Source organism: Toxotes jaculatrix, chromosome 5 (assembly GCF_017976425.1).
Source record: "Toxotes jaculatrix isolate fToxJac2 chromosome 5, fToxJac2.pri, whole genome shotgun sequence".
NCBI lineage: Eukaryota > Metazoa > Chordata > Actinopteri > Toxotidae > Toxotes > Toxotes jaculatrix.
This window is the reverse complement of record NC_054398.1, coordinates 5,834,527-5,856,561: the sequence shown is the minus strand read 5'-3', so window position 1 is coordinate 5,856,561 and position 22,035 is coordinate 5,834,527. Positions and strand designations below refer to the sequence as shown.

Here is a 22,035-nt window from a genome sequence, read left to right as displayed (position 1 = left end):
CTTTATTTCCTTTATGTATGCATACTGCAGTTAAGTAGCAAGAACTAAAGGCAAACTAGAAAGGACTACAAAATACAACACATGGACCAATACATTTACAAAACATTCAAAATGTTACAAAATGGGCTGTATTGGTCCTTCTATTGTTGTTCTTCAATTTGGATCTTTGTACAAATTGTCAAGATACGATGTCACCATCACTTTGCACAATTTTACAAGTGCCAGGGAGAGACTTCCAGAGCCGGTTTCAAATGGACAAACCATCAGCAATCTGTCTCCACCAACACACCGACACACCGGGAGCAACACCCCCACCCTACCTGGCAGACTACACTACATCTTCCTGTCCCACTCAGGGATAAAAAGGAATCAAATGAAAGTAGCAGGCAGCTTTTTTTCTTTCAATCATCTACCATTCAGCCTCTGAAAGCCAAAAAAAAAAAGGTCAGGAAAAAAAAAGGATTTGTGTGGGAGGGAAGCAAACCAAGGACTTTGCTAGTGAGTGAAAATATGTTTACATGTCAGGATACATTTTATTTGACATGTGAATTGTTCTCCACTTATGTACTCTCCCGTTCTCCCTTTTTTTTTTCAATATTTACATCAAAGCATCAAAAAAGTATATTAAACAGCATGTCCAAATCCATTCTCTCCATCTCAATCCAGCCCCAAAGGGATAAACAAAAATCTAAATCTTTAGATCCGTGAGCAGTAGTCCTTTCATCCACATTTCAAATGACTGTGGGTTGCCAGTTTATCCAGTGCCAACAGTAAAGTGGGAGGTGTGTGTGTGTGTGTGGTGGGGGAGTGGGTCAAGGCCGCGGCATCTCTCCCGAGGGCTATGAGCTGGCTGGTTACACAGGCTAGCTAGCACCGGTGCCTTCCATCACCTGCTGGGCCTGTTTCTGTCCCATGCAGCACTGGGCTACTGACTGGAACAGCCTGAGGACAGAGAGGAGAGGTTAAGACACAATCGTCTAATAAAGAGAAGCATAACACATTGAAGGTAAGGCTGATGTTACTCCATCTAACAATGAGTCAAACAGGGTGCCTACTTTTCAATCTCAGGGGCACAGTGCACAAAGTCGTGGCTCCAGAACTTGAAGGCAGGATTCTTGATCAGCTCGATGAAGGTGATGAGAAGACCCCATGGGTGAGGCCTGTTCACTATCAGCCTCTCCAACAGAACCCTGGACATGGGGGGGGGGGGGGGGGGTGATGTTAATTAACAACACTTGTACTTAACATCAAATTAGTGATGATTGGATGTATTCCTTCCTCTGAAATAATAAAGTCCCTCACCTGGTGATCTGCTCCTGGATGGCCTCGGTGTTGGCCTCAGCGAACAGATACAGCATGGTGCAGCTGAAGTAGTGAGTGTGGCTGTTGGGGTAGCGCAGCTGATTGGCGATCGCATTCAAGAACAGGTAACGTCCTGAGAAGACATGAGAGCAGAAACCTGATCAGAGTGCTCTGCTTTTCTTTATTGCAGAACATCTTATAAATCTGGTTCTGGGTTACACTGGAAACAAAATCTGATGCTACTAACTAACACTGACGCTAATATCAGACTGTCTTTACAGGTGGTGAGAGATGATGGTCTCAAGTTTTTAGTGCTGACTAGTCTTAAAATAAACCTACCACTAAAAGCTTTGAACTGCCCAGAATTCAAGGGGAACGTTCTGATACTGACATATTTTGTGTGCTGCCTCCTTACCCTCAGTGTCCAGGTCCACAGCCAGGTTCTGGAAGATGTCCATGTGTGCAGAGTGAGTGATCGTGCTCATGGAGGGGGTGCCGCCCTTGTTGTGAATGTGAGCGATAGCCTGTGTGCCTACATACAAGACTAGAGCATTGATCAGCTGGATGTTATAGCGGTTTCCTGGCTCATTAGACACCTGGGAGACAAAAAAGAATATATATATAGTAATATTGCATTGTCATTAATAAAAGGTATAATTACACTACTAGTAATAATAATAACTTCAAATAGATGGACACTGGTCCTACCTGCAGGTTGCTGCGCAGCTCAGACAGGAAAGTGACTGGTGATCGAGTTTTCAAATACGAGTCCAGATCCTTCTTGAACTGGGAAGGCATGACACCTGTGAAGTTGGTGAGGATTCTGGGAGCAATGTTGATCTCACTCAGCATGTCCACCTGCAGAGGAGGGGGGCAGTGTTGATGAAGGACAGATTTATTAAATCATTTATTAGTTTTCTAATCAATGATCAAAGTAGAGGAAACCCCACTCCTCTAGACAAAGGAGAGGGAGGGAGAGAAAGTGTGTGTGTGTGTGTGTCTACCTTGAGATTGGGTGTGAACGGGTCGGGGAGCCTCATGTTGCGTGGAAAGGCACTGAGGATGAGGTTGCGGAGCTGGATGCAGTTGGGTGGGATAACATCACAGAAGCCGTAATGGTAGTCACACAGGAACTCTGGGAAGTCATGCAGCAGGACTAGGAGCACCCGCAGTGTGCCCTGACAAAAAAAATAAAAAAATAAAAAAAAATTTAAACAATTACAAGGACATATTAGTTTTAGCTTCTGTAATCAAAACATCTAACAGGAAACATCTGGACATTAAGCAAAACACTGACAGACGACTAAATTTACCAAAAACAATTTACAACTCAATGTTTCCGTGGAAAGCTAAACCACTTAACGGACAGAAACATGTTGTTTGTCAGACTTGTCTGATACAGACGGCTGTTATTAAGGAAAAGCAGCGAGCACCTTGTAGAGGATTTGCATAGGTTTGTTGAGCTCTACATTCCTCAGGAAAGGGGCCAGGTACTTGAAGAGATCAATCAGCAGCTGTGCATACATGGGCCAACCCTGGAGGACAACAACAGACTATTAGATCAAAATTCAAAACCACAAACATGGGGAAAGCAGCAAGGTTTGCCTATGAACAATACTGGATGTAAGCTTTTAAAAATATGTGAAAATTAGATCATCGCGTGTTGTCCTTGCGCACCTTCTGCTGCGGTGTGTGTGCTAGCATCCTGGCGATGAAGATGCGATGGGAGATGAGTTCGAGCCAGGCGTACACAAATCCAGGTGCTTTGGTGGGTCTCAGGATGTGGAAGGTATTGCTGCAGAAGAGAGGAAAGAGTGAATCCAAAGTGCAGGAAATCTACGGACACAAACTTTGAAAACATCTTAACTTTGAGACCAGTATCAGCACTAGAGCGGGGCATTTCTGATCTACAGCAGGAGGTAACCCTGCAGATGTGTTTGATCCATGTGGATGTCTTACCAGAAGGCGGTGAGTGTCTGGAAGTTGATGGTCTCCAGGACATGCTCAGGGGCGTTGAGCTCCAGCAGCAGCATGATGAAAATGCGGTGGTATGGGAGCTGTTGGAATTCAGTCTGACGCACATCGTGGTCCTGGATCAACACCCCAACTACGATACCCAGCACCTAGAGGCAGAATGTAGAACATAATTCTTAGTAACCAAACCAGTTTGAGCAGAGCATGCTTCAGTTTATACTGCTGTGTAACAGATAAACAGGTATGATATTTAGTTATTGTTGTTTGTTGTACATATTTGTCATGTACCTTGTTGAGGAGGTTGATTTTTGTCACTGTGTTGGTGGCCTCTCCAGAGTGTTTGACCAGCAGGGCTATGAGCCTAACAAAGGCATCCAGGTTGTGGTAACACTTGGCCCTGATGATGGCTGCACTGGCTGCTGGGTTGTGCTGCTGCTCAGCCTGTGCCCGATAGCTTATCTCCACACACATTTCTGTGCACAGCCGGAAGAACCTTGTGATCAGGTCATCTGTCTTCAAGATGCCCTGCTGGTGCATCTGGATGGAGAAAAGAGGAGCGACATGAGGTAAACATGAGCAACAAAAGTCATGGTTTTTGAGCATTCTTTTTTTACTGAACTGACGAGTGACTGTTTACCTGGCCAACAAAGGCAGAGAATGCTTTGGTGCTATCCCTGCCAGCAGCAGCTGAGTGATACAGGTTCACCCATTCTCTCAAGAGGTACTCTGCCTTCTCCCTCAGGCCTGGGGGATCATCATATTCTGAAGCCTGTGAAATCCCAGAGTGCATCATAAAGTTGGGTCCACCGTGGGCCCGGTCAATCATGGCTTCGTAGTTGGAGCGAACAACATCCATAAGCTGGGGAAGACTGGGGACAAGAAGAAAAGAGAACAGAGGGTCAATTTCAAAAAGCAACTACAAAAGGTCTATGCACAGGTACTACTAAATAAGTTCTGGGCAAAATTCAAGTGTCTGAAAATAAACTGGTAAGCACTATTTGGATTAGACCCAGTGTGAACCAAGAAATCCAGTGAAATATTGTAAACCAAAACGTACACTGGGTTGTGAAAACGCTGCAACTGGGTTAACTAGTATTAACCAGTTCTTTGTTCATGACGTGGACTAAGTAATCAACCAAACCAGACAGAGAGGTTCAATAGGGTCTCAAGACTTTACAATGGGCCCCCTACCTATTCCTATCATCTGTGTAGCACCATTCTGTAACAACAAATGAAAAACACTTTTCATGTTTTAACAGTGCAGTAATTCTTTACCCTTCTGGTGCGTTGGCTCTGGAGTGTGCACAAGTCCTCATTAAAGTCTCAATTGTGTGGAAGAGGTCGGCCTCTGTGACGTGGCTGACGCTGCGTTCATCCACCAGCAGCAGCTTCACCAACTGCATGGCAAATGCGACTGCCATGTAGTGCAGTCCATTTTCCATTGACTGGAAGAAAAAATGCACAAAAGCACAAATGTCTCCATCAATGTGCAGGATTGACTACCGTGCTTATGCACCGTCATCATTTTAATATTACTACACCAAGCCCCAAAACATGAAGTGGAAAATAAAATAGTAACTGATGATAGCTGATGACTGTGTGGACTGTGTACCTGTGCCAGGTGCAAGTCATACTGCTGCATGTTCACGAGATGGTTCCTGATCAGAAGCTCCACTGCCTCTACGTTGTATTTGTATTCATCACGGCATTCAATCAGACACCTGTAAACAGAAGCACAGCAAGCAAATTAGACACTCCAGTCAATCACGACAAAATATCCTATTTATGTCGTGCACCAAAGTGAATGTAACAATTTTAAATCAAATGGGCCGTGATTCACCTGGTGATCTGCTTATTGCACCACTGTGGTCCATAGGCACGTCCATCTTGCAGGGCTTTAAGCACCAGCAGGTGGCATTCTCTGTAGCGGAGCAGCAAGTCAGCATCAGCCCCACTGGTAGCATCCAGAAGACCCTCCACAGCCTGAGAAAAAGAGAAACCAACATAGTAAAGGACAGGCAAATACAAGTTAATACTAGACCTTACCTCCCTCACTCTTAACTGCAGTTATAAAAGTGACTCTCCTACCTTCTGCAGTAAGCCAAGTGCAGCGATGCCATCCCTGGAGTTCCTGGCCAAAGCAACAGCCTCCAGCAGGCTGCGCAGGGCCTGGGTCAGGGGGTTCATGGCAAGGGCGGGAGGGATGGCATGAAGATGTTGCTCCAGGTCTGCCATGCACTTATCATAGATCTGAGCCACATCGTCTGTGGCCCATGCCTGTTGCTGTGAAGACAAATACAGAGCGGTGGAATTAAGTTCTGTGGGTTTCAAATGACAATTCCAATCGGTGACCTGAATTTCATGATAGTGACACAAGAATCACTTAGTCAAATGTTAGCTGTGTCATTTTCTTATATACTGGGTTATAAGACCAACAAAAAAAATATTTAGGGTAATCTTTTTTGCTTTTGGTCAACACAGGCACAAATCAGAAAATGAACAAATTCATAATTATTTTTTAATAACCACTGTAGCACCTTTCAGCCATTCCTTCCCCTGCTCTTACGTTTTGTTTTAGGTGTCACAAGTAGAAAAAAAAAAAAATAATAAAAAAATAAAACTCACCTTCATGGGCTGAGCCAAGAAGCCAGTGGGTTGAGAGAGGTCATTGCTGGGTAAGAAACCTGGAACGTTCCTGGCAAACTCCTCATATACAGCCAGCTGCTTAGGGTCCACTCCTCCCACCTACAAGAGACATGCGTTTTGTAACTTAACAGAAACGTGTCCACAGACTGATGACAGTGTGAAATAGCACTGAATCATCACCCTATTGGACATAGTGGACAGATCCAGTAACTCAATTAGCAAGAAATTATGACTTGTTCTAAGCTGCAACTAGCAACGCATCAAAATTGATTGACTTTTTTTTTTACTGATATTTGGCATGGATGTTACAATGATCCTACCTTGAGTCTGATCTGCTCAGGCATGCGTTCAGCTTGGTAAGTCAGAACAACGGGATCACAGTAACGCCGTCCCTCTTGGCGTGCATGCTTTCTCAGCTCAAACTCCTAGAAGAACAGTAAAAGCATTAAAATATATTTAGAAATATTTATGTAAAACTGAATGAAACAAAAGATGAGAATGAAGACCATACAATTTACACATGTGAAAACCTCATACATCCTAGCAGAGCAGTCTACCTCTAAAACAGAGGTATGCCAGTAACTGTCTTTAGTCATGGCAATAAAAAAGTAGCCAATCAACGGCGACATGAATAGTTATGGGGAAGTTGTAATTATAGTGGCTGAGGTGATGCTGGCCATAGTTCCTGTATCTGAAATGAATTTCTTCTTTAAGTCTCACCGTGGCTAGTCTCTTGTCCATTTCAGGACCAGCCTTCTCCACAGCTGTTTTCTGAATGAAGCAGCAAGCCAATTCACAGTTGTCTTGAGCAATCCGGGCTGCAGCCTCTTCCATCATTTCCCTCTGTTGGGGGGTTGGTGCCTGAGAGCAAAGACAATTTAAGTTAAAGAAGCAGGAATAATACAAGGTATCAGACAAACAGAAGGATGGATGGGTGTGTAGGAAAAGGAAGCTCTCTCAATATGTTATGGAAGATCAGCAACTAGGGACATAAGCCTTACCCTAAGTGCAGCAGCAAAGCTGTTCTTCAGGTTGGTGGCGATGCTCATGAGCAGAGGCTCGCGGCAGGTGATCATGGCCATGCCGGCGGTCAGGTTTCTCATCATGTGGTGTGCAGCGACACGCATGCGAGACTCTTCTGAATCAAGGGCAAAGTCCTTCCTGATGATCTGTTCGCAGGTTGTCATGGCAATTTTGATAGAGCGATCAACCACAGGATGCACAAGCTCCTGGACAGCTCGCTCTACTGACTGCCGTACACACTGCTTCAACTGAGGATGGGCCTGTAGCAGAGGGATCTGAAGAGAAAAGATGGGGGAAGCATGAGAGGAAAGTCAAGAAAAGGAACTACAATCAAAAAGATATAAGAAGAAAATTTATTTCAACAGGTGAGAGAGGAGATGTGAGAAAAGGAGTGTGTGTCTGAAACGGTACATTGACTTCAGTAAAGTCTCTGACGGGGGTTTGCGGGTACATAATACTTACGTTGACATTTATGTTGATGTGTGGAGCCAGGCCTGCCAAGGCATACACATTGATGTCGTGGTAACTGAACTGCGGTGTGGGGGGCCCAGTGGTTGTGCAAGTGGTGGTGGTGGCAGCTGGGGTTGAGGGAGGAGCTGCAAATGGAACAAAGTCTCCTGTTGGTCACAAAACGCTAATTTGATTAAAATCACAAGAAAAAGCAGGTTGTCAAGACAAAATTAACAGAAAACACATAACAAAAAATGTACCACTAAGTTTTTAATACTTGTCTAAGAGTGTTCTCAAAGAACTTCAAAGAGCAAAAGACAGAACTGATATGATTAAATGAATGTTGTAATAATCATTAGAGCATTTTAAAGATACTAATATGTGAAATTTTTACCACATTTTCAAAATCAAATCTACTATAGATGAACTTGTGCTCATCTCATTTTAGCTTTTAACTGATTAACCTTGCCTAAACTGAGTTAAGGTAGGTGTAGGTTAAGAAGAACATCACAAAACTGAAAATACATAAATAAATAAAAAATAAAATAGATAAAAAATAGAACATCCACCTGTGGTAGAAACTGGTAACATCTCCTCTGGGGGCTTGGCTTCTTTCTTTGGTGCAGACAGCTGCTCCTCCAGGCTCTTTAGCTTATCCTTGTCCTTCAGCAGGTTTCCTGGCTTCAGGTCATTGATGTCCAGAGACAAGTTCTTACACAGAACTTCAATCTCAAATTTTAAATTCAGCTGCAATAAATGAGACAATGTGAGCCATCATTTCACACGTGTCTACTGATACATTTTCTTTTAAGTTGTTTACCTTTGCAGAATAACCATTTTTAGGTTAAGAGTTTAAATACATATTACTGGATATCACTGGGTTACATTTACTAAATGAAATAAAATACTGCTATGTAGCAAGATCAGTGCATGTCTGTCAGAAAACTAAAAATGTTAAAGGAAAAAGCTGTGACGCTCTTGACTATTATTTCAATGCGCTGAACTTAGACTCTGCTTGGGTTTAAATGGCTTCTAAGAAGAGTGTTCTGTTACCTTGAGGTCATGTTCCTGATGAAGCTCAGCAAGGACATTCATGATGGCCATGGTCCAGGGGTTCTGGGGTCTGAAAACCTGAAGCAACAAAGACACACACATTAGCTCCAAGGAACATATGGTGAAATCTAATCAGTTTTGGCCACTTTTATTCACAGTGGAAAAAATACCAAGATATTTTTGTCTGAGGTAAATAGGACTGTTTTATATGGGAAATGAGGTAATGCCAATCGCATAAAGATGTCTCTCAGACTACACCCATGTTGCTCACCATGCTCCGTAAACTGGACTCCAAAACTTTGGCCACAAAGGGAACCACATAAAGTAGCTCCTGCTGGCCTTTCACATAGGCTTCCAGTAGCAGAGACTTGACTTCCAGATCCTGGGAGGGAGGAGAGGGAAAACAATTTAAGTCAACTCAAAAAACTGGCAAGAGACCCACCACATAATGACATAACAGAGCCAACGAATGTGTTACAAATTCTTACTGTATAGAGGATAGGCTTGTTTTTGGCCAGTGTAATCATGCCCAACCAGTGGCCCAGATTCTTCAGCAGGGAGCGATCAGAGAAATTGGCAGCTGCCTTGTCTGAGGTCAAAAGCACCTGAGAGGGGGGGAAAAAAAAAAAAAAAAAAAAAAAAACATGGGTAGGAAACAAATGTCAGTATTTTTCAAATTATGACCATTTGCAGCAGCAACTATGGTAAGAAGGAACACAAAAAAACCCTTATTTATCTGGCATGGTAATGTGATGTCTAAAGACTTTGTAGTAGAAAGACAGTTATACAATATGAGAGACTTAACTGTGAAATGCCAAAAAAAAACCCCAACAAAACAACAACCACACGATTCCAGCACTATTAGATGTCCCATGTGTGAAAAGGGTTTCTGAGAGATATATAACACTCGGAAAGCAACTGGCAGGCAAAGCACTCAAAACAGGATATTTACAGTAAGCAGCAAATACAATAAAGTGAACTTTTAAAAATGCTGAAGCCCTTGAGATGCCATCTTATCCCTCACTGTCTTACCTTGATATTTCTATAAGTCTCATTAAGGACCATCTTGACAAACTCAGGATTCTTGAGTGTGTCCAGAAAGTTGGAGTACAGACTGTGGAAGTTGGGCTCAATGCTGACACGCTTCATCACCAGGTACTGAGACACCCAGGGCATAAACTCCTCCTTCACTGTCTCTTTCAACTCCTCAACCTGAGAAACACAGATATGGTTTTCCAAAGGAAACAAAAAGCTTATCTGACTATTAAGGTTCACGAGATAAAGTAATGTTTTGTCAGTGTCCCTTTACCTTCTGTGTCATGTTGGACTGAGAAAGGTTGTTGAAGATAAAAGCAATCTTCTCCTGGACATTCTCTGGAGGCTCTACAATCCTTTCCGTTTGGTCAGTGGCAACCAGCAGGGTGTCGATGTTGGTAGTGTTTATTGAGGGCTGCAGGTAGGAGCAAGGGCAATTATACCTTTGAAACCAGTGTATAAATATTGTGTACATCTCTTTCATGCAGAATCAATGTAAACCAACTGTAAAGCATTGACAAGAAAAGTCAATGGTTCTCGATCATCAATCAAACTCACAGGCACATCCTTCTTGAAGCTGCTGGGCGTTGGTCTTGTGATAGTGGTGGTCTTGGCTACTGTGGTTGTAGTCGTGGTGGTGGTGACGAGGGTGCTGGGTTGACCTGGCTGTGGGGCTTTGGGGCCACCAGGTTGCTGCGACTGGGCCTGGGCTTGAACTTGTGCCAGAGCCAGACTGCCAGGTGTGGTGATGGAGCCCTGCATCTTCACCGGAGGGTCCCGTGACTGTTGGCCATACTCGATATACTGCACACACAGGATATTTAAAGGTGCAGAGCGAGAGATTTAATTTATCTGTATGTGTGGAGCCCCTTAGTTTGTCAGAGCCGGGACAAACTAAGACATGAAGAATGGTGAACAAAAATAAATTAAGGAAACCTGATTACCTCTTGTAAATGGTGGGGGAACTGCAAGAAGTGGGCAATTGAGGCCAGGTGTTGACAATACTGAGGGTAGTCTTTTAGTCTAAGAAAGAAAAACAACATACTTTCAGCTTGACACAAGATGACTGTTAAATTAATACTCATGTCACCAAAGAAAACATGTCAGTACCTGTTTTTGAACCTATCTAGAGCTGCAATGCCAAAGTAATACATTTTGGATCCGTAGGGTTTTCTTAAGGCCTCAAGGACATATCGGAGGGCCAAGCCCAGGGCCATGTACGTGACAAGACCCTTCTCGATAATTCCACCAAAAAGGCAGGCAGTGATGTGCAGCTCCTTGTCTGGGTACTGGGGGAAGAACCGGTATTCCTCAAACAAGTTCCGAAGCATGCAATTGAACACCTCTCGCTCCCGCTTGATGGTTGAATCCTTGAACCTCTGCAGCATCTCCAGTACCTAGACAATAACATAGAGGAAGATCAATGAGGGACACTATTTAGAAAAAAAACTAATCAACAGTGGCCAACAATAATAATAATAATAATCCCTGAAGCTGCACACAAACCAAATTCTAGGTTACTTTGTATTTTGGCAAGAAACAAATAAATAACATCACTACGTACTTCATCCACAGACATAGTTGGGTGAGGTGGGTGGTTGTAGATGCGCTGGAAGTAACTGTTTGCTTCATCGTCTATCTCCTTACTAAAGTGCTGGTTTGCCTCGGGCCACACCTGAGAAAGGTCAGCTGGGAGGAGGTAAGAAAACATTTAGTTTTTCATTACTTCAGTTTTACATATATTTTACTTCAATGTTGTAAACCAACACTTGTGCAGCATGGGCCAAGTAATTCACATATTGGTGAAGATTATTGTGTAATCATGTGAAACATGACACACCAAAAAGGTTTCTAACTGATCAAGTTAGAAACCTTTTTGATGCTTAAAAAATAGACAAATGACACCAAAGTGGGGCCGTCAGCATAAGCAGACAAGGAATGGAAGACTGATCTGTATTTCCTCTCCGATACACATTTTTATTTAAGTTGTGTGACATGAAATTTTAAAAAAGTCAAAACGCCTAATATTGTACAGGATGTCAAAATTGAGTCTTTTAAAAGCTCATGATAAGGATTTGAAAAACATATTGGTGTAGCACACTAAGGTGCATTAGAAGTAAATTTGCAAACCAAGACAATAATCATTAATCACTGCAGAGGAAAATACAGAGCTGAGCAGCGCAGGGCGGGGCTCTCAGTCACACCACTACCACCACCACTTACAGGCCTTGATCTTACTCTGCTGAAAGGTAGGTGGATTCAGGCCTGGTGTGCTCATCTTCCTGGTGCCAAAAGGGTCAGTGCTTACTGTTGGCATCCCCAGACTAGAGCCAATACCAGAGCTGATGCCTGAGCCCAAGGGACCTAGAAGTAACACAACACTTGAGTCATTTCAATCCATATCTAGTTCACCTTCTGAACAACGACCCTTTGTAGTCTGAACTTGGTTCAATTTAATATGCACAAATACTGAGTGTGACCCTGCGGTATGTTCTGCCAAATTTGTTAACTCTTACAAAATATTTTCCTGGTCGCTTTTGACTGAATTTGATAGTCTATCGATATTAAGTGTACTAATTTAGTGTAACTAATTAGAGCAGCATGACTTGCAAATTTAGTATGAATGTATGTTTGTCTTAAAAGAAGATAATCAAATAGCATAGTACCAGAGTCCATACCAGGGAGCTGCGAGGACAGGCTGCCAATGCCCCCAAATGGTGTGCTGGGGTTAGGATTGGAGAGTGGTGGGAAGGCTTTGGCTGGGGACTGGGGGTTACTAAAAGCTGAACTCAGTGAGGTTGGGAAACCTTGCATGCTCTGAGTATGGGAGGTGGCTGTGCCCCCCAAGTTCAAGGAACCCATGCCAGAGAGTGGGTCCATCTAGAGAAGAGCAAGAGAGGGAAAAATACAGGAAGCAAAAATGATTATTAGGCAGGGATGGGGAGTCACAGGTACAAACCCTCTTGAAGGTTCTTCATGAATATATTAAGAAGTTTAAAAAAATTACAGAACTATTACAATAATATAGATTTTTTTTTACATTAAAAGGCATGATATGGTTTTAACATATACCTGTACAGGTGAGATGGCATCCAGGCTGCTGGTGCTGGGGGCACGTCCCTTCGGCATGACCCCTGGTGGCGGCTGCCGGGCTTTATTCATTACATTGCTGCAGTTGGCAACCATTGTCAGGATCGTCTCGGACAACTCCTGGGATACACTCCTGAGGAAGAAGTGACAAAAAATCTTTAATTAAAAAAATAAATAAATAAAAATAATATATATACATATATAATACTATATTGAATAGTAAGAATTGTGTCTATCTCAGTATAGTTATTTACAAACTTGTTAATCTTGCATGGTCAAAACATTATCACATGCACCCAACGTTGAGCTTCATTTTGACCAATGCTGACATTAAACGACACTGATTCAGAAGATCATCAAACATCCATTTAAAAGCACCAAGCAAACTAATAGTATAATATGGGAAACTAAGTTAGATTGCTGCTTACCCAGCACAGGACTGCAGGCAGGCCAGCATGGTGGCTAAGGTCTCCGGCGGCAGCTGGGCACTTTTGGGCTGGTCCTTGTCTGGGGCCAGACCCCCCATAATGGATGGGCAGCGCCTCTTCAGGAATGTCACACACGCCTGGATAAACGGTTCCTGACACACGGACACAGCACAAAATTATTGTAAAATACATGTTCAAAAGGTTAATATGGTTGTCTGATTCATATTCATCTGAATCATATTGACTTTAGAGAATAACTGCACTTAAACCAACTGAAACACGTACCCCATGCTCTCTGATTTTGTCAGTCAGCCATTTATCAAGTTTGAGGTATTCACGGCGAGAGGCAAGTGCAGCAAGGTCAATAACAAAGGCAAATGGAGTACCATTCAGCAGCATCGATAGAGACTGGAGAAAAGAAAACGTGCATGCATTGAGCATCACGAAAAATATACCTACATTTAAAGACAGGACAAATACAATATCCCACCTTTATTACTAGTTATTACTGACGCTGAGAATAAGCAGGATCTCTGAATCTCACGTAATCTGTCATTTACTTACTTTTCTGTACTCAGATTATACAGTATGTCCCTAAAAGATGTGCTTTCTAATGAAAAGCCGCTTAAAAATAGTTTTTAAAGAAATGGAAAAACAAATTCAGAGATTGAGTCCTTTGTGCTTTGACACTATTGCCTAATTATTCTGCTTTATCTTGAGGGTTCAAAGCTTTCTTCATGTCAGTGGTTACTTAGTCTATTCCAACAAACCTTCAAGTCCTGGGCCACATCCAGGATGCGAGACAGCTTGGCTTGGTCATACTGCTCCCCTCTCATGTACCACTCAGCCATAGAATGCATTATTAGCTGGCGGATGGAGGGAGACTGTCCCTGAAAAAAAAGAACCATCAGGTCTTTTTAAAAGGTAAAAAACAACAACAACAACAACAAAAAAACACACACACACAAAGCACACTGACCAAATAACCAACACCACAACTAACCAAAGTACCAAAGGAAAACAGCCCAATACCAACCTGTCCGTGCCAGGCGTAGTGCAAGATAATGGCAGAGTTGGGGTGATTGCCCAGAAAGATGGGCATTAGAGTAGAGATGAGCTCATGGCGCAGTGTATGCCAGGAGGTGGAGATCTGCAGTAATGCCAACACCAGCATGTCTGGGCAGTGCTTGATTGGGAAGCTAAACAGCTGCTTCACCTGCTCATACTGGCCCACCTCAGACAGCCTGAGCAGGCTCTCCACCAGGTCCAGACTTTTCCTGTGAAGAGTTAGTGACACTCAGTCACATTATAGTGCCAAGGTTCAAGCCAGCAAGGCATTCTATGTCATTTTAAGTGATGTAACCCTTCAAAAACTGAATTACATTTTGTACATCAAATAATGCCTCTACTCTGACAGGCTGCAGGAAACCCTGCTCGCTAATGTGGATAATTATCACAAGACAAACTGTGAAGAAAATGCTTCAAATGTGCAACTGAATACCACATGAAAACAGCAAATAGATGTTGATAGTGTTGAACCCAGTAAGGAGAAATCAGCAACTGCTACACCATTCTACACAGTGGCCAAGCTTCATACCATGTGGCAATCTCCCTATTATCGTCCTCTGGTGGGGCCTTGAGGATGTCAGTGGCCACGTTGTGGCAAGGGTAGTCAGCAAAACAAAACACCTCTGGGCTCATCAGGGAGTGCTGAATGAATGAAAGCTGAAAATAGGAAAAAAAAGGCAGTTAAACATTAAGAGAGGGACTACCAGGCTCCAAATTAACCACTCAAACTGCACTATGTCCAAGTAAAAATCAATTCCCTTATTGGTACACTTTATTCTCTACTTGCAACAGCAAATGTTCCCTTCAAATTTTCCACTACCATTAAACACTAATGATCACATCATCCTGCTGGAGTAGATATTTGACAGTACCTGTCCCTCGGCGTGTTTCCATGGCCTATAGATGAGATCGACAGGGAAGACCTCCATGCCCAACCCCCTCTGAATGCCATACACCACTATTTGCAGGCCTTTACTGTCCCGGATTAGAAAGCCCGGGTGGTCCAGTTCGTACGTCACCTCTTTGAAGTTCAGGTTGGGATTCTAAGATACACACACACATAAAAATAAATAAATAATGCAAGCGAAACCTCAGGCACTTCTGAAAATAAAAGGCTGATTTCTGAAACCCTGACTATCAAATCTGAGAGACTACTGCATGTGTTAACCTGTGCACTGACACAGAATTTGAGATGTAATCCCAGAGTGATACTATAAAATGTCAGAGTTAAGGTGTTGTCTCTGGCAGTGTGCGGAAAACAAACAAATATTACCCAGCAAAAGCTATGGGTATCTTGTTCAGGTAAAGTGACGGTTCACTTACCACTTCTTTGACAACATCGATGAGAACCTCAACGTTCCATGTGTGTGCCTGCGAGCCATCGCTCTTATCCTTACCATCACTCCAGATACCACTTCCTGGAGCAGAGATGGACTGTAAGAGAAAACAAAAGCAGAGAACAGTTTATCTTTAATATACTACTTAAGAACACAGAAGACAGGACACTCATATCAGAAGTATCCAATATTTTAAATATTAAAATGATTGAATTAAATGAGTGATACTAACACTACTAAAACAAGTGACTCCTTTTGTTTATATTAGGTCTATGTGAACTGAAATGGAGTACAACTACAATCAAGTGTTTGCTTAGTCCATATCAAGTCAATCAAACTAAAAGAGTCAGAGTGACCGTTGACGTCTGGCAGCCCTTGGCCCTTTTACCAAATAAGCAACTCACCTGCAGTGGGATGCCATCAGTTAGGCCAGAGTGGGTACGAGCCATCATGCCCAGGACCCTGGCTACCTGGCTGGCCGTAACCTCTCTCACCCCATACTGGATGATTATGTTTCTGCACTCATCCACACTGGAAAGATTAATAGCACAAACTAGTAAGTGTTGACTACAAACTAATCATCCATTAACATTCACATAACTAAAATCACACTGGGGATGGAACAGTCAAACAATGAAATATCTGGGCACACACCTTGTTTTTAGCTCTAAGATTTTGTTTGTTTTTACAACTTCTATTGTTGCAAAACGTGTAAGTAAAGAGGCTTTAATACTACTGATGTCACTTCTGAGTGATCTGAGATTTACATAAATCTGGATCAGAGATTTGTCAAACTACAAAATGGTGTCATATGAACTAAATGGTGTCTGTGAGATCTGTATTCAGCGTCTCAGTCATGACCTATGCATGCAGTAGCACCTTGGCAGCCAAGTTTTGCCAGGTCTGAATGCACCATAAGTAGTGTTTCACATGATTACTCTGCATTCATTGGCATTACATTTAAAGTAAAAATATGTGTGTTAGTTGTGGATGTTGCTTAAAAGAACTTTGACATAATTCACCTAGCACAGAAGCCATAGCCAACTTCTTGCATGAATTCTGCAAGAGAACTCTCCATCATGGTCTTAGCTAACTCCCCCGAGTCTGGTAGGATCCTGTCCATGAGAATGTCCCGTTTTTCAGGGTACAGCAGTGGTGCGAGCACCACAGGGCAGCGCTCCTGGGGGAAATCTGAAACACAACACGCAATTAAATAAACAGCAGCAACACTGAAAAACAGAGGACAGGATCTGATTTCTATTTAGTCTGACAAAGCCATACAATATTCAACTGTAGATAATTATATGCTTCAGGATCTGCCCAGGTTGGTTGCAACAAATATGTATTGATCCCCCATACCTCGGCAAAGTGTCTTGAGGAAGGCGTCAATCTGCTCTTGCCCTACCCCACTGGCTCCCTTCTGGCCAAACAGTAGATGGGAGAGCAGTAGGTGCAAGACCTCTATGGCAATGTCTTGGAAGCCACCTTCCTGGTTTCCTCCGAGATCAGCGTCAACGTATGACCGCAGGAGGTCTGGAAGTTTCTGCTTGATGAACTGCGCAGCTGATAACCCATCAAAAACAACTAGTTAAGACAGCATAGACTTGCTTCTCTGCAATTTTCTGTGTTGACAATCCCATGTCAAAAACACAATTTTGTTTTTTGTCTTTTCCCTGCGATGCCATTAATAAAGTGACGTGGTGCCAACCAATGATTGCAAAGTCTTAAAATGCAACATCCCACATACCATATCATCATATCATCTAAAACTATCTGCATGTGTGGCACCTTGTATTTGTGATCGACAAGAATAATTTATCAGTAATTTGGAAAGTGGTTTGAAAACTAAGTACTCAGATCATGTTTATGTCTAAGTAGTCAGCTACTTGTTTAAACATATCAGGCTCTGGCAGAACTACTTACCAAAGCCACGAAGGTCTGTGTTGCTGGAGTTGAGCAAAGCAAGTCCAAATATCACCTGGGAAAGAAATTAATAAAGTAAACATAAAATCCCCCATTTCAGATAGAGACATGTTACAGGAAACATTTCTTAGCAGCCAAGTGTAAAGCATGTACTGTGTGACTGCTGTCCCTTTTGGTTTAGTAGCTAATCAAGGGGTTTCTCACAGAATTAGACCACAATATCTGTGTGTACAAATATTTTCAGTTCATTGTGAAACTATGGTGGGACAAACTAGGTAATTAACAGGAAACGCTAGTTAATGAAGGCAATTGCAGAGTTGGCCTACCTCCTGGACCTTGCTGAGCTTAAGAACTTTACTCAGTTGAGTGAATAAGTGGGCCGATGGCTTCAAACTCTGAAAGACAATGAATGTGAACATAACTCCTCAATTTTTCTTATTAATACACACCTGCAATATGACTTTACATACATAGATCTGAGTTGATGTCTGAGTTAGTTACAGTCTCATACACCAATTGAAAGCCAGTGCAATTTGTTTTGATATTTAGAAAAAAATAAAAACTGATTTTTTTTAATTCAACCAATTGTAACATACATGTATATTAAACAATTAGGTTTGCTTTGAGTAGCATCTGCTGCTTACCTTCTGGTAGTGCAGGGGATTGTCGATGGCGTAGCAGAGAGTTGAAATAAAGTTTGGCTTTGATATCAGCGACACACACTCCTGGATCAGAAACTGTGTCTTGGGCAAGTTGAAAAGCAAAATGTACCGAGGAGAAGAAGAGAGTCAAGAGAACAGAGCCAGATGAAGAGCAAAATAAGACAGTAAGTCTTTAACAACAATTAATACGAAACAATACACTGCATTAAATCACATCTACCCAATCATGAAAATTTAGCCATGTGCATGATGGGCAGGAAAAATACTATTAAGACTATATCAAAGAATCTGTCAATTTATATAAAGGCAACACAAATCCAACAAGATACACAAGTTTCCCCAATGATGCCCTTTGAGATGTAAGCACAAATGGGTAAAAAACACATTATCATAAAGAGATATGATGGGAGGAAATGAGAGGTTAGTGATGGTAAACTGTGCCAAATTTAAAGCTGATGGGTGCAAAATTATGTGCACCATATGAGGTAAACACTTTCAGTGCAGGGAACATGGTTGTACAAGTCCAGTGATTTTTAAGCACAGTCTCTCTTTAGTACACATTGGGCTTTTTTTCCCCCAGCTAGAAAAACCTGTCCAATTGGTCCAGCTGCAAAGCTTTCAAATGTTGCTGAATACACAGACAGTGTGCCAAAGAAGGTATCAGCTGGCCAGTGCAAGTTATGTGTTTTTTTTTTAAACTAATACACTGGTACCAACAGCTGCTATTTTATTTTCACTGACTATAAGTGCACACTGTCCACTACACTGAAGAAGAACACTTGTTTGCTAAGTAGGGAAGGATAAGGGCCAGTCTATGGTCTCTCAGAACTAGTTCTGAAGATGTGCTGCCCGGCCATGTCAGAAATCAAATGTGTTCCGAGCAGACACACTGGAAGATGGAGTGAAAAGCCAGCCATCACATAGAGGGGGTTGATGTTATCATTTATAAATGGAAATAAAGGCACACATTTTCAGAAAGCCTCTCCTGGAAGACATTCATAGTGTTGCACAGAGTTACTCACATTCAAAGTGCCACAAATAGTTGTGTATCTAATGACAAAAAAAAAGTGCTGAAGAGAGAAGCACCATGCCTGGCTCCTCTCTCACTTCAGAACAGCTGCATGAGGTGGAGTGAATGTCAGATCGCTACAGAAAATGGTCAAACAGACACCCCCTATCCAATGGCAGAAAGGTGAGGCTGGAAGGGGTTTCCAACGCCATCGGAAGCGCAGTTCGGACAGAGTATAAATTCCACTTAAACAACAATCTCCCAAGCAAAATAAAGTGTCTCAGTGAATGTCCAATTTATCACATCTTGTCTAAGACCTGTATTTTAATAACATGGTGAATGCTTGTACATACAACTGTAAGGCGCGTTAATGAGAAACGTAGATGTTTGTCAGCCTCAGCACTCTGTCTCTTGGGACAGTTTTAGGATGAGGAACAGGTTAAATGTCAAATATTAATGATAAGTTCATAGAGTTTGAGATATAACTCAAATAAATGTCGTTATTATGACAATCTTATTATTTATTTAATCAATAATTTTAATTCACTGTTGGGCTTCCAGAAGACTAGACCAGTTGTAGTAGTTTTACCCTAGTTTTGCTGCAACACTACTAGCAAAGACCTAAGCTTAAAAAAAATAAAAAAAAAAAAAAAAAAAATCAAAATATCTGTGTATTTCTAACCAAAAATTACCTGGTGAAAGTCCTTGCCACTGCTTTTACCATCGCCACTGAAATCCACATGGGAGAAGAGACAGCGTAGTAGATGCCTGTCTGCCTCAGGGCCGTGACGATTTACAATCTGGAACAGCACAGAGAAAGCATCAGTACATGTGGACAGATGAAGAATTTTCTAGACACTTCACATCGGTAAACTATATGATCTCTATTAATGGCAAATGTATTTGATGTCTTTGATGGCACTTACATGCTGTATTTCTTGCTGGCTGGCTCGGTAGTTTTTCTTTGTTAAATTGTCCACCAGATAGCTGATTTGAGACAAAGCCAGCGAGAGCGAGTCAAGATTCATTGCTGGTTGGGGCGGAAGCAGGCGGCCGAGCACGGCGCAAAATCACCATTATTCCCCTTTAGTCACTTCAGTGATAGGTTACTTCTGCTCCCCCCCCCCAAAAGGTGTGAAAAATGTCGGCTTCCAAATGAGTTTTCCGATCAGTGGCTCCCAGTGATAGGCAGAGTCCTTCAGTTTAAAATCAAGTTCAGCATCTGTAATTAAAGGACAAAAGTTTTTTTTTTTTAAACACACAAAACGTTTTTAAATATAAACAAAACAAAATACAAATAGTGACAAGATGAATAAAACAAAATCCTTTAGAAATTGCACCAAACTTGTAAAGCTGTAGTCCTAGTCTCATGCAGGGCAATATTTACCATCCATTCACAACACAGAATATTGTGACAGGCTTTGAGGCCTACGTGCATGGCAGACCCGGAGGTGCAGTGAAACATAATTTAGCATCTGCTACCCTAACATTTACCTGCTTATAACCTCTGAAACTTGCGGCCAATATGGATTAAAGCTTTACATCTAAGTGTGCTATCTTCACGGAGATACTGTATAATTACATAAACTCGTCGTGCCAGTAGCAAGTACTAGGCCTCGACTGTACCCCAATACCTGAGACACACATTCAAAGCTAGTTAAGCTGCTCTCTGAACTAACCAACTTCTCCGCTTACAATAGCATACTCACTATCGCACTTTCATAAACCAGTACAATAGCGAGTAACAGTTAACCAGAAATGTCTAGCAACTAATAGACAGAGAGACTTAAAATCACCCACTGAAACAAAGAGCAAGCTAATTTAAGTTAGCAAATCCTGGCAGTTGTGTGCTCGCAAGCAATCTGCATCTACTGGGCATTAAGCGAAGTGATATTTTTCTTAACCAGACATCTTAACGATTTGTGGCTAAGTTAATTAATGGATTTGAAATAAACCTCATATTTCACTTGTGGCATATTGGGCCACCTAGCTAACTACTTAAGCTAACATTACCATGACGCTGGTAAACACTTGCTAGAGAAGTTTAAGTTAACGTTAGCAAACGAGTTTACTGAAAAAGTTAGCTAGTGATCACATTAACCGTAAAATTTGTAATCGCTTACTGTGTCATAGTTGAGGCCTTTGCTCTATATTCACGTCCCTACCAATCAGTATAACTTGATGTGTGGTCAATAGCTAACGTTAACCTCTGGAATCTTACCAACTCCCTGTAGACAGCGAGCTAATGCTATCAAATTAGCATTTACGTGAAGCTACCATTAGCAACACGAGCCTCTTTCAAGCTGGCGTGTATGAATCGGCAAACCAATTAATGTTATACGATTATAAAGAGTAATAGCCAGATAACTTCCAAGCCAAATATTAAGACGTCGAAATCGTTACACATGCCTTGGCCGCGAGCCTGAAGGCCGCAAATATTGCGGATGGGTTTTGCGCGATCTTGCCAGCTAACATTAGCATTAACCTTGTTAACGTTAGCTTATTTCTACGGGCTTCGACTACTCTATGGAATCGCTAACGTTGTAGTTGCAAATGCTATCTTAACGACTCGCAAGCGTTACACCAAGAAATGGCAGCATTGTCTCCAACGACACTTTGACCAATATGATTACAGAAAACTACCTACACTGCACGTGAAATGTGGCTAAATTAAGGAATTGTTACTTTCTTGATGGAAGCAATATGACAGCTGCTCTTCAGCAAATACACCTACCCCGCGCTGGTGGCTAACGGACATCCTCCGTATTAATATCACTGCTTATGTGTTACGTATAAATATGTCGAAGGCTGTTTACTAGATATATTATAAATCTCACCGTGCTTCCAAGAAAGTAAATTAGATGTTCATCCCTTCTTGTTTCTCACAGCAAACTTGACGAAATAGTAGGGTCGCTATGCCTCCAGTTCTGTTTGATTTTTCAAAATAAAATGGCGACTGTCACCGCCGCTGCGCGCTCACGGCTCGAGACGAGTGCGTGAGCTTATCCGCGCGACACGAGCGCAAGGTGCTCGCC

At 42.1% G+C, this 22,035-nt stretch overlaps 1 protein-coding gene across 9 annotated transcripts; it reads right to left on the bottom strand.

Moving 5' to 3' along the window:
- Positions 1–517: 517 nt before the first annotated feature.
- On the bottom strand, positions 518–21,962 carry cnot1 (CCR4-NOT transcription complex, subunit 1). 9 transcript variants are annotated; one of them, XM_041037793.1, is made up of 49 exons: positions 21,838–21,962; positions 19,927–20,222; positions 19,693–19,800; positions 17,974–18,072; positions 17,656–17,724; positions 17,330–17,384; positions 16,766–16,969; positions 16,429–16,597; positions 15,811–15,937; positions 15,393–15,503; positions 14,942–15,112; positions 14,599–14,726; positions 14,038–14,278; positions 13,772–13,891; positions 13,287–13,409; positions 13,002–13,153; positions 12,556–12,706; positions 12,150–12,363; positions 11,722–11,847; positions 11,048–11,172; positions 10,594–10,880; positions 10,428–10,506; positions 10,042–10,296; positions 9,758–9,898; positions 9,481–9,660; positions 8,937–9,053; positions 8,720–8,830; positions 8,449–8,526; positions 7,965–8,142; positions 7,408–7,562; positions 6,924–7,220; positions 6,643–6,783; positions 6,243–6,347; positions 5,902–6,021; positions 5,365–5,559; positions 5,117–5,259; positions 4,889–4,997; positions 4,552–4,721; positions 3,914–4,145; positions 3,565–3,813; positions 3,262–3,425; positions 2,980–3,097; positions 2,736–2,837; positions 2,307–2,480; positions 2,011–2,160; positions 1,718–1,898; positions 1,303–1,435; positions 1,056–1,190; positions 518–942 (listed from the first exon to the last, which is right to left on the bottom strand). In XM_041037793.1, the coding sequence occupies exons 2-49, from the start codon at positions 20,026–20,028 to the stop codon at positions 864–866; spliced, it is 7,173 nt and encodes a 2,390-aa protein (XP_040893727.1). In that variant the 5' UTR covers positions 20,029–20,222; positions 21,838–21,962; the 3' UTR covers positions 518–863. The 9 variants fall into 9 exon arrangements, with proteins under 9 accessions (XP_040893727.1, XP_040893732.1, XP_040893729.1 ...); XM_041037798.1 differs by having other exon boundaries at positions 7,408–7,541; XM_041037795.1 differs by having other exon boundaries at positions 10,042–10,287.
- Between the last annotated feature and the right edge of the window lie 73 nt (positions 21,963–22,035).

Coding starts and splice junctions, on each gene's coding strand:
- cnot1 (XM_041037793.1), bottom strand. CDS start 20,028: ATGAATCTTGACTCGCTCTCGCTGGCTTTGTCTCAAATCAGCTATCTG. Junction 4,722..4,888: donor ATGACTTGCACCTGGCACAG/GTACACAGTCCA, acceptor TTTTTCTTCCAG/TCAATGGAAAATGGACTGCA. Junction 2,838..2,979: donor CACACACACCGCAGCAGAAG/GTGCGCAAGGAC, acceptor GTTGTCCTCCAG/GGTTGGCCCATGTATGCACA.